Here is a 12,479-nt window from a genome sequence, read left to right on the forward strand (position 1 = left end):
GACACTGACCCAACTCCAGCCACTTTAATAATGGGAATTGATGGGAAATGATGTAAATATATCACTAGGCACTTTAAACAATGCTACCTTACATAATGTTACATACCCTACATTATTCATCTCATATGCATACGTATATACTGTACTCTATATCATCGACTGCATCCTTATGTAATACATGTATCACTAGCCACTTTAACTATGCCACTTTGTTTACTTTGTCTACATACTCATCTCATGTGTATATACTGTACTCGATACCATCTACTGTATGCTGCCCCGTACCATCACTCATTCATATATCCTTATGTACATATTCTTTATCCCCTTACACTGTGTATAAGACAGTAGTTTTGGAATTGTTAGTTAGATTACTTGTTGGTTATTACTGCATTGTCGGAACTAGAAGCACAAGCATTTCGCTACACTCGCATTAACATCTGCTAACCATGTGTATGTGACAAATAAAATTGGATTTGATTTGAAGTATTGTTTTTATCAGGAACTAGTGTTGGTAATACGGCTTTAGTCAAGGCTTTAGAGTTGTCATGACTTGCCCTCCTGGATGGAGATCAAAGGTGCCAGCTAACCAAAGGTTTCAAGAGCCCCCCTCTCTTGTGGGAGTTGGACAGTTTTTGACGGTCGTAAATACCTCGCAGGAACTCTCTCTCCCACTCTGCAGAAATGGAAGTTAAAAATCCTTGTTGCAACAGAGAGAGATTTTGCAGTGCTGTAACATCAAAAGGTTGGATATTAAAATAATATTTCTAATGGAAATAATGTGGGAAATGGTTGGTGGGACTTAAACTATAATCATATCCTATCAGTTGTTGTTTTGTGATATCGTTAAGGACGATATAATGAAATAACTATCTCTGAAAGTGTATGTAGACCGAATAAATTGACTGAAACTAACCTGAAGGTGGTGGTATTGGACATGTCACCATCCAACGGCTTGAACTCATTGTTAACTTTTTTGGACGCCTGAGGAGCCACAGTTCCTGTAAAGTGGAACTTGTCACTGTAATCTGTGTGCACAAACGCTGAGTCAGAGCAGGAGGTGGGGATGACAGCAGGTGGGGATATGGACATTAATGCCGACTGCAAGAAAAAAATAATTTTGCAATTTGACAAGAACATGAATAAGTATGAAAATAAAGAAAGACACACACATGCTCCCAACAATTTAATGAGTAAACCTAATAACCAAAGAATATGAACAATAACATGAACTACAAAATTCTAATTGGACTACGATTGCATAAACAATTATCAGCTGTAGCCGTGATTAGGCTGTGTTAGGAAGTGATGTCACTCCTAGGAAATTATGCAAAAATGCAATTAGAAAATTATTATTTATGGATGTAAATGTAAATGTAACGGCATGACAATAGTAAACAATATACTCGTTCCACGACACAGAATTGTAATTTGCCAAAGTTGATAGCTAGCCTACCATGAAGCCTTCACTTTTTCGGCAAAAGGCTACTTGAAAAAAATCTTATCTGCAGGCGCAGATCTGGCATAAACACTGGGTCATATTGTTCACACCATCTGATTGATAATTTAAGTGGCAAGCAAAAAACAAACACACACAGTTATCCTTCAAAGTGTAATTGACATCGCTTGTGTGCATGCGCGCGCATCTCAATCGTCTTCCTTTCCTCGTCTACACTGATTCATAGTCAATCATTATTGGGTGAAACAACAGGTGACGCAATAGCCTAATGAATATATATCAGGAATTGGGTTTCACCTGTCGCATTTCATTCATAGGACCGATAAGGCAAAGGAGAGGACACCAGTTCATACTATAGAGATCCACCCTGTTTGCGTTTTCTTTGCGATTAGCCTTAACATATTATTTTTGCTGACCAATTCTATCGTCATTACGCCATGGTGCAAGGGACATCGCAAGAAAGAATGTGGTTTTACGAAGAACATGCAGGTAAAAGTTTGGCAGGTGAATAGACAAAGCCACAATTTATAAAGCAAAATGTCATTTCTCAGGTAGCATATGCGATACATTTATACTTTGAACCATCTCTTTTTCTCATGTAAATTTGAAATTAAATGTATTGTAAAATTATATACATTTAAATTCCCTAATCTTAATAGGGCCAAATATGATGCCTGGGAATCTTAACTCGAGTCAGGTTGGTTAAATTTACATTCTTGTCCCCAGCTACTAGGCCTAGACAGCACATGCTCCTTATGCTTTGTATTCCTACTACTCAACCATGTTCTAGCTATATTAACTGCTTGCTTCACATGTTAGGGTACTGACTATCTAAAGTAGCCATACCCAGTGAAAGTGTTTTTTGCATTGGTCATAGGTATTTTTATTAGTTATGACTTGTGGTTACAATTTTTGGTTTGTTCCTTGACAGAATGCGGTCTTTCGTTTGGCTAACCTCCCCATGGTTAGTTCAGCGTGTGCACTTGTATCTGTCTTGTATTGTGACACCAAACACAACCACCCCTACATCCGATCGTTGTGTGAAGTGGTGGAGATTAGTGTGACGACCTTATCCTCCGTAGCCTGTAACAGTGCCACCCCCATCATCATTAAGCTGGAGCCCCAAAGTAAGTACTTTGATGCTCTGTCACCTTTCAAGTTTTTCCACTTATGGAATCAGGCCAAACCAGGGCCAAACCAGGGCTTGAACTGTGACAATTCTCTCACCAAATCCAACCCCTATGCTGTGCTCCCACAGTTTCTGTTGTGAATGATCTTGCATGCAAAGGCCTGGATAAGCTTGAGAGTACGTTGCCAGTGCTTCAACAGCCTTCACAGCAGGTGATTTCAATCTTCAAATATGTCCCAATCCTCTATTGGCTGTCCTTTGTGACAAATATATTTTTATATTATTGTAAGAAATATTTCTGTTTGTCATTACCCAGATTGTTTCAGATGTGAAGAATATAATGATGGAGGCCAAAGATGCTGTAGTCATTGCTGTCTACGGAGCAAAGAACTGCATGCATTACACCCTGACTGGCATGGTTGCGATGACAAAAGGAGCAAGTGGTGGGAGAGCCAACATTGTGTCCCTGGAACCTGCTGTCCAGCTGGTTAGTATGGGACTGAAAAATGCACTGAGCCTGTCAGAAACCCTGGTGGACCAAGCCCTTCCTCCGACTGATGAAGAGATGGGTGAGTGATGCTAATACTGTGGTGTATGCATTAGTGGCACACCATAGCGAAATTTAGCAAAATATTTCGTAATGGAAGTGAGGGGCTATTTACACCAGCATATCAAAGTGTACTCAACAATGTTTTGCACCTTAACTATGTTTTTCCAAGGCCTCTGGAAACATATACTGACACAAATGAAAGGCAACTGAAAGCTGATGTGTTCTCTTCTAATCTCTCATCACACTTACTCTTCTGTCTTTAGAAGACGAGGTCAAGACTGTGACGGGCTTTGACGTTGCCGCCGCCAGGCCCAGCTCTCCTGTCCGACTGGTTTCCCTCACGGTCAAGCTGTGTAGACGAGCATACCACCAGGCAGAGGAGAAGATGCGCTTTGTCAAAGTCTGCTGTCAGAAATCCCTCAACTTGCTTCAGCACACCATGCACTTGGTAATAAGCCTGGTAGATGCTTAAACCAGTTTCTCTAGAAGTCCATTTGGGAATGGGACCTACTGATAGGGTTTGGTAGCCTAATAGTTTCAGGTCAGTTTGGGGTCCTGGTTTGCTGGTGTCAATGTTGTGAACAGTGCGTTCCATGGTGGCTGTGGGATTATGGTATGAGCAGGCATTAGCTACAGAAAACGAACGCAATTTAGTTTTATTGATGGAAACTTGAATGCAGATACATGGCGAGATCCTGAGGCCCACTGCCATCACCTCGTGATACTGCACGGCCCCATGTCGCAAGGGTCTGTACACTTCCTGGAAGCTAAATGTCCCAGTTCTTCCATGGCCTGCATACTCACCAGACATGTCACCCTTTGAGCATGTTTGGGATGCTCTGGATCAACGTGTATGGCAGCATGCTCCAGTTCCCGCCAATATCCAGCAACTTCGCACAGCCATTGAAGTGGGACAACATTCCACAGGCCACAAACCATTTGATCAACTCTGTGAAGGAGATGTTGTGCTGCATAAGGCTGGTGGTCACCAGATACTGACTGGTTTTCTGATACACCCCCTACCTGTTTAAGATATCTGTGCCCAACAGATGCATATGTCATGGATTAGGGAATAATGAATTTATATCAATTGACTGACTACTTTTATATGAACTCTATTATCTTTGAAATTGTTGCATGATGAATTTATATTCAGTATAATCCATGGTCTTGAAATAGAAATGCTACTTTGAGTCCAATGTCCATTATGCTTCTGATGGAATTAATGTGTGCAGGACAATCTTGGCGCCTTGGTGGAATGGACTAGTAACGTTCAAGAGAAGGAAGACAAGGAGACCGAGGTATTATCAAATCTATTTACTAATGTACTGTTGGTGGAAATGGGTCTTAAAAGCTGTGATTATTACTGTTACAAGCTTGCTCTCGGGGTTCTCAAATTCTTTCCCTAGCAATTGGCTCATATTCAAGTGGCTAATTGAGAAATCCTTACTGAAAACATTTCAGTACCTGAATTAACATGTTAAATAAAACAGAATTGTGCTCAACCATGCTGTTGCTTTTCCCAGACCAAGCATTGGTTGTGTTCGCTTGCATGGTTCAGCAGAGTACCATATATAAAGCAGTACATAACTTCTGTTTCTCCAGGGGGTGGTTATCCACTGCCTGAATGTCTCTCCCAGTGTGAGTCACCAGCTGCAGAGAAACTGTCTGACCCTGGCCTGCAGCCTACAAAATCTCCCCCGCCACCTCCAGCAGCAGGCTGTGTGTGTGCTGCTTTCTGCCTCACAGATCTTAAACAACTTTAGTTCCACTGACCCCCACCTGGGCATCAGACCTCAGGGCAAAGTGAGTGGTTCTCTGGATGCCATCCTGGACTACCTGGTCCACAACATGTCCCTCAATTGTCTGGTGGGGCCCTGGTGTCATCAGATGCCCCCCATTACTCCAAGGGGCCAGACCAATGGTCAGAGGAAGAGGCCTGCCAAGAAAACAGGTGTTTTTGACCTTGGGTGTACTGTCACACCCTATGAACAATATTGATGTGGTTTGTGTTGGGAGTCAGTCATCTCAGATATGCGTAGGCTTCTGAAATACAGTGGTTGGTTTTTATTAATATTGTCCTAACACAGCATGTCAATGCATTTGACTTGTGGGCATATGTTTAATGGACTTGGGTCAATAGACTGTTTGGGATTTCTGTCACTGCAGTACTGCAAATCGATGTGTAAATGGCCCTAGAATTTTGTATGCTTCATGCTGTGGAAAGAATCTGTTAAACTACAATAAATTACAATGCAAGTTACTTCCTTTGGCCTTGTCATTCATGGTTGGGTGATGTTCCTAAATGTTATATAAAGATTACGTATAGCAACTAAGTTAACAAAGAAATGCCCTGGTCTAGGTTGACAGCAAAGAAATGACCCAATGTGAGTGCCCCAGTGTAATAGAGCACAATTTGTTTGCCTTTTTGTCATTGCTAAACCTGTTTTGCTTGACAATGGCAAAAATACAAAGATCTGGGAACAAATCTGTAGGTTTCTTGTGCATCTTAAGGGGGAAAAAAATAGGCCTTGATCAAGGTCATTGATCAGTTAGGAACTTTCCTCACCTGGTTGTAGAGGTCTTTAATGGCTACTAATTGAAAGGAAATTACAACCAGCAGACTCATGCCTTCCAATTCAGTTTTACACCCCTGCCTTAATGCCACAGTGGCCCTTCCAGTAAAGTATACTGTATTAAACCTTATACTGCTACCTGGGTAATATTATGAGTCTTACTCGGCGCTCCCAGAATGTAAAGTGTTGATGGGGTACTGTGACTGTAAACATGAATTTGAGTTCATATGCCACACAAGCTCACAGAACGGGACCGCAGAGTGCTGAAGCGAGTACAAATGATCTGTCCTGTTGCAACACTCAGAGTTCCAAACGGCCTCTGGAAGCAACGTCTGCACTAACTTTGTCGGGAGCTTCATGAAATGGGTTTCCATGGCCGCATACAAATCTAAGAACCATGCGCAATGCCAAGCGTTGGCTGGAGTGGTGTAAAGCTTTCCTCCATTGGACTCTGGAGCAGTGGAAACACGTTCTCTGGAATAATGACTCGCTCTTCATCTGGAAGTCTGACGGGCGGATGCCAGGAGGATGGGGCTCTTTTTCATGGTTGGGCTAGGCCCCTTAGTTCCAGTTCAGGGAAATCTTACCGCTACAGCATTCACTGACATTCTAGACAATTCTGTGCTTCCAACTTTGTGGCAACAATTTGGGGAAGGCCCTTTCCTGTTTCAGCATGACAATGCCCCTGTGCTCAAAGCGATACAGCAATGGTTTGTCACAATTGGTGTGGAAGAACTTGACTGGCCTGCAGAGAGCCCAGACCTCAACCCCATCGAACACATTTGGGATGAATTGGAATGCTCACTGCGAGCCAGTCCTAATTTCCCAACATCCGTGCCCAACTAATGGTCTTGTGGCTGAATGGAAGCAAGTCCCCGCAGCAATGTTGCAACATCTAGTGGAAAGCCTTCCCAGAAGAGTGAAGGCTATTATAGCAGCAAAGGGAGGACCAACTCCATATCAATGCCCATGATTTTAGAATGAGATGTTAGATGAGCAGGTGTACGCATACTCTTGGTCATGTAGTGTATTAGCCCATAGAAATTAATTGAACAGATTCATACATGGAAAAACAGACATTAATCAAGAGATAAGAAAATGTACACTACCGGTCAAAAGTTTTAGAACACCTACTCATTCAAAGGTTTTTATTTTGACTTTTCTACATTGTAGAATAATAGTGAAGAAATCGACTGAAATAACACGCATGGAATCATGTAGTAACCAAAAAAGTGTTAAACAAATCTACATCTATTTTATATTAGAAATTCTTTCAAATAGCCACTCTGCCTTTGACAGCTTTCCACACTTGGCATTCTCTCCAACCAGCTTAATCTGGAATGCTTTTCCAACGGTCTTGAAAGAGTTCCCACATATGCTGAGCACTTGTTGACTGCTTTTCCTTTACTCTGCGGTCCAACTCATCCCAAACCATCTCAATTTGGATGGGTGGTTGTGGAGGCCAGGTCATTTGATGCAGCACGCCACTCTCCTCCTTCGTAAAATAGCCCTTACACAGCCTGGAGGTGAAAATGAAATCATAGTCCCACTAAGTCCAAACCAGATGGGATGGTGTGTCGCTGCAGAATGCTGTGGTAGCCATGCTGGTTAAGTATACTTTGAATTCTAAATAAATCACAGACTGCGTCACCAGCAAAGCACCCCCACACCATAACACCACCTCCATGCTTTATGGTGGGATATACACATGCGGGGATCATCCGTTCACCCACACCGCATCTCACAAAGACACGGCAGAACCAAAAATCTCAAATTTGGACTCCAGACCAAAGGACAAATTTCCACCGGTCTAATGTCCATTGCTTGTGTTTCTTGGCCCAAGCAAGTCTCTTATTGGTGTCCTTTTAGTAATGGTTTCTTTGCAGTAATTTGACCATGAAGGCCTGATTCACATGGTCTCTGAACAGTTGATGTTGAGATTTGTCTGTTACTTGAACTCTGTGAGGCATTTATTTGGGCTGCAATTTCAGAGGCTGGCAAATCTAATGAACTTATCCTCTCCAGCACAGGTAACTCTGGGTCTTCCATTCCTGTGGCGGTCCTCATGAGAGCCAGTTTCATCATAGCGCTTGATGGTTTTTGCGACGACACCTTCAAAGTTCTTGAAATGTTCCTTATTGACTGACTTTCATGACAAAGTAATGATGGACTGTCATTTCTCTATGCTTATTTGAGCTATTCTTGCCATAATATGGACTTAGCCCTATTTGGTAAAAGACGTTCTTCTGTATACCCCTCTACCTTGTCACAACACAACTGATTGGATCAAATACATTAAGAAGGAAAGAAATTCCACAAATTAACTTTTAACAGTTAATGTAAATGCATTCCAGGTGACTACCTCATGAAGCTGGTTGAGAGAATGCCAAGAGTGTTCAAAGCTGTCATCTGGCAAAGGGTGGCTATTTGAAGAATCTCAAATATAAAATATGTTTGGATTTGTTTAACACTTAAATTCGTTAATACATGATCCCATATGTGTTATTTCAGTTCTGATGTCTTCACTATTATTCTACAATGTAGAAAATTGTCAAAATAAAGACAAATCCTTGAATGAATAGGAGTTCTAAAATGTTTGAATGGTAGTGTATATTTTTTTAACCTATATTTAACCCCTTTTTTGGGGGCACTAAACTACTTCCATATACTTTTTTAGTTTTTTACTACAGATGCGTCAACAAAGTACTGAGTAAAGGGTCTGAATTCTTATGTAAATGTAATATATCAGTGTTTTTTGGGGAGGGTTTTTTGCACAAATTTCTACATCTGTTTTGCTTTGTTGTTATGGGCTATTGTATGTATATTGACGACGGAATAAAACTACTTAAACAATTTTAGAATGAGTCTGTAATGTAACAAAATGTGGAAAATGTCAAGGGGTCTGAATACTTTCCCAAGTGCACCGTATAACAACAGCCATGTTCCCAACAACTGAACCTACAACCACTCAAGATGGAACAACTGCACCTTCATCTTCAAGTGGTGAATATGTATTTTCTACATTATTGACTTGAATCAGCACTGTCACACTTCAATACAATAAACAGTCTTATCAGTATTACACTGAACTGCAATGACAGTTTCTCTTTTGTCTACTACAGTTGTGAGTTGATATTGTGTCTATGATGGTGGTCAGCAGGGTAATACGTTGTTCTTGCTGTAGTATGTTGAGCACAAGACAAAGTCTGTGGTCCAAACAAGTAAAGATAGCGCCGACAGACATGGCAGCTCTGCCTCTAGCTCCTAAGCAACTTTGCTGGATTTAGTTTTTTGTCTGTGTTATTTCTTACATTAGCCCAGAAGGTTTTTTTGTTATTACATACAGCTGGAAATTACTTTTGGATATCAGAGCGCAGGTAACTCGCCAGCATTACAACCAGGAATACGACTTTCCCGAATTGTATTCTTAGATCGTACCCCCCAAGGCAATTGAACTTATTCCAGAGTCTGCTCCAAGACGCCCCCGGTGGAGAAGAAGTATTCGGAGTAGACGTCTCACTAATGTTCAGTCTCTGCACAATAAAGTAGACGAGCTCAGGGCGAGGATCTCCTTCCAAAGAGGCATCAGGGACTCTCTCCGGATATAATGTCCCCGTCCATACAGCCAGCTGGGTTCTCAGTACATTGTGCATACAGGAATAAATAACTCTCCGGAAAGAAGAAAGGCGGTGGTGTATGTTTCATGATTAACTACTCGTGGTGTGATTGTGATAATGTACAGAAACTCAAGTCCTTTTGTTCACCCGACATAGAATATCGCACAATCAAATGATGACCGTATTACCTCGCAAGAGAATTCTCTTTGGTTATAGTCACAGCCGTGTATATTCCCCTTCAAGCTGATACTATGACGGCCCCCAAGGACATCCACTGGAAACTACATATCCTGATGCCGCATTTATTGTAGCTGGGGATTTTAAAAAATCGAATTTGAGGAAAACGTTATCAAAGTTCTATCAACACATTGACTGTAGTACTCACGCTGGAAAAACACTTCACCACTGCTACTCCCCCTTCCTGGATGCCTAAAAGGCCCTACCACGCCCTGCCTTTGGCAAATCTGATCACATTGAGTTTCTTCCTATAGGAAGGGAGGAGCAAACAGGAAGAGCAGATGCTAAGGTTGATTCAAAGCTGGTCTAACCAATCAGAATGCATGCTTCAAGATTGTTTTGATCATGCGGACTGGGTAGCCTCTGAGAATAACATTGGCATAAACACGGACACCGTGACTGAGTTCATCAGGAAATGTATAGGGGATAGTGTTCCCACTGTGCCTCTTAAAACCTACAAAACTAGAAACCGTGGATAGATGGCAGCATTCGTGCAAAACAGAAAGCGCAAACCACCTTATTTAACCGTGGCAAGGGTACTGGGAATATGGTGGAATACAAACAGTGTAGTTATTCCCTCCGCATGGCAGTAGAGAGAGTTGAGACGTATGTGGCAGGGTCTACAGACAATCACGGATTAACAAGGGAAAACCAGCCACGTCGCGAACACCGTCTTGCTCCCGGACAAGCTGAACACCTTTAAAATATATATATATATTTCACCTTTATTTAACCAGGTAAGCTAGTTGAGAACAAGTTCTCATTTACAACTGCGACCTGGCCAAGATAAAGCAAAGCAGTGCGACACAAACAGCAACACAGAGTTACAAATGGAATAAACAAGCGTACAGTCAATAACGCAATAGAAAAAAAGAAAGTCTATATACAGTGTGTGCAAATGGCGTGAGGAGGTAAGACAATAAATAGGCCATAGTAGCAAAGTAATTGCAATTTAGCAGATTAACACTGGAGTGATAGATGAGCAGATGATGACAAAGCAGATGATGTTCAAGTAGTGAAACTGGTGTGCAAAAGAGCAGAAAGGTCAATAAAAACAGTACGGGGATGAGGTAGGTAGATTGGGTGGGCTATTTACAGATGGACTATGTACAGCTGCAGTGATTGGTTAGCTGCTCAGATAGCTGATGTTTAACGTTAGTGAGGGAAATGTAAGTCTCCAGCTTCAACGATTTTTGCAATTCGTTCCAGTCACTGGCAGCAGAGAACTGGAAGGAAAGAAGGCCAAAGGAGGTGTTGGCTTTGGGGATGACCAGTGAGATATACCTGCTGGAGCGCGTGCTACGGGTGGGTGTTGTTATCATGACCAGTGACCTGAGATAATGTCGAGCTTTACCTAGTATAGACTTATAGATGACCTGGAGCCAGTGGGTTTGGCGACGAATATGTAGCGAGGGCCAGCCGACTAGAGCATACAGGTCGCAGTGGTGGGTGGTATAAGGTGTTTTGGTAACAACAGATGGCACTGTGATAGAGTGCATCCAGTTTGCTGAGTAAAGTATTGGAAGCTATTTTGTAGATGACATCGCCGAAGTCGAGGATCGGTAGGATAGTCAGTTTTACTAGGGTAAATTTGGCAGCGTGAGTGAAGGAGGCTTTGTTTGCGAAATAGAAAGCCGATTCTAGATTTGATTTTGGATTGGAGATGTTTAATATGAGTCTGGAAGGAGAGTTTACAGTAAAGCCAGACACCTAGGTATTTGTAGTTGTCCACGTATTCTAGGTCAGAACCGTCCAGAGTAGTGATGCTAGTCGGGCGGGCGGGTGCAGGCAGTGAACGGTTGAAAAAAATGCATTTAGTTTCACTAGCGTTTAAGAGCAGTTGGAGGCCACGGGAGGAGTGTTTTATGCCATTGAAGCTCGTTTGGAGGTTAGTTAACACAGTGTCCAAAGAAGGGCCAGATGTATACAGAATGGTGTCGTTTGCGTGGATCAGAGAATCACCCGCAGAAAGAGCGTCATTGTTGATATATACAGAGAAAAGAGTCGGCCTGAGATTTGAACCCAGTGGTAACCCCCATAGAGACTGCCAGAGGTCCGGACAACAGGCCCTCCGATTTGACACACTGAACTCTGTCTTCGAAGTAGTTGGTGAACCAGGCAAGGCAGTCATTTGTGAAACCAAGGCTATTGAGTCTGCCGATAAGAATGCAGTGATTGACAGAGTCAAAAGCCTTGGCCAGGTTGATGAAAATGGCTGCACAGTACTGTCTTATCGATGGCGGTTAGGATATCGTTTAGTACCTTGAGTGTGGCTGAGGTGTACCCATGACCAGCTCGGAAACCGGATTTGCACAGCGGAGAAGGTACGGTGGGATTCGGAATGATCAGTGATCTGTTTATTAACTTGGCTTTTGAAGACTTTAGAAAGGCAGGGCAGGATGGATATAGGTCTATAACAGTTTGGGTCTAGAGTGTCACCCCCTTTGAAGAGGGGGATGACCACGGCAGCTTTCCAATCTTTAGGGATCTCGGACGACACGAAAGAGAGGTTCAACAGACTGGTAATAGGGGTTGCAACAATGGCAGCAAATCATTTTAGAAAGAGAGGGTCCAAATTGTCTAGCCCAGCTGATTTGTACTGTATGGGTCCAGGTTTTGCAGCTCTTTCAGAACATCTGCTTTCTGGATTTGGGTGAAGGAGAAGCTGGGGAGGCTCGGGCAAGTAGCTGCGGGGGGTGCGGAGCTGTTGGCCGGGGTTGGGGTAGCCAGAAGGAAAGCATGGCCAGCCGTGGAGAAATGCTTATTGAAATGTTTGATTATCATGGATCCCCGGACCTTGATCTACTTTGAGGATAACACAGTGCCACTGACATGGCCCACTCCCAAGGACTGTAAGCCATGTAGGCATGTTAACCCTCGCAAGGCTGCCGGCCCAGACGGCATCCCTAGA

At 42.6% G+C, this 12,479-nt stretch overlaps 1 protein-coding gene across 2 annotated transcripts; it reads left to right on the forward strand.

The window, feature by feature from the left end:
• The first annotated feature begins 1,744 nt into the window (after positions 1-1,744).
• On the forward strand, positions 1,745-5,401 carry LOC118395658 (perilipin-2-like). Of its 2 annotated transcripts, none has more exons than XM_035789527.2 (8): positions 1,745-1,963; positions 2,119-2,156; positions 2,391-2,586; positions 2,718-2,800; positions 2,905-3,157; positions 3,402-3,586; positions 4,374-4,439; positions 4,744-5,401. In XM_035789527.2, the coding sequence occupies exons 1-8, from the start codon at positions 1,897-1,899 to the stop codon at positions 5,137-5,139; spliced, it is 1,284 nt and encodes a 427-aa protein (XP_035645420.1). In that variant the 5' UTR covers positions 1,745-1,896; the 3' UTR covers positions 5,140-5,401. The 2 variants fall into 2 exon arrangements, with proteins under 2 accessions (XP_035645420.1, XP_035645421.1); XM_035789528.2 differs by having other exon boundaries at positions 1,745-1,948.
• Positions 5,402-12,479: the final 7,078 nt, after the last annotated feature.

Source organism: Oncorhynchus keta, chromosome 16 (genome assembly GCF_023373465.1).
Source record: "Oncorhynchus keta strain PuntledgeMale-10-30-2019 chromosome 16, Oket_V2, whole genome shotgun sequence".
Classification (NCBI taxonomy): Eukaryota; Metazoa; Chordata; class Actinopteri; order Salmoniformes; family Salmonidae; genus Oncorhynchus; species Oncorhynchus keta.

Excerpts from the sequence above, each read along its gene's own strand:
- LOC118395658 (XM_035789527.2), top strand. The coding sequence starts at position 1,897 with ATGGTGCAAGGGACATCGCAAGAAAGAATGTGGTTTTACGAAGAACAT. Across the intron at positions 2,587-2,717 it reads CATTAAGCTGGAGCCCCAAA|TTTCTGTTGTGAATGATCTT; the intron begins GTAAGTACTTTG and ends GTGCTCCCACAG. Across the intron at positions 4,440-4,743 it reads AGGAAGACAAGGAGACCGAG|GGGGTGGTTATCCACTGCCT; the intron begins GTATTATCAAAT and ends CTGTTTCTCCAG.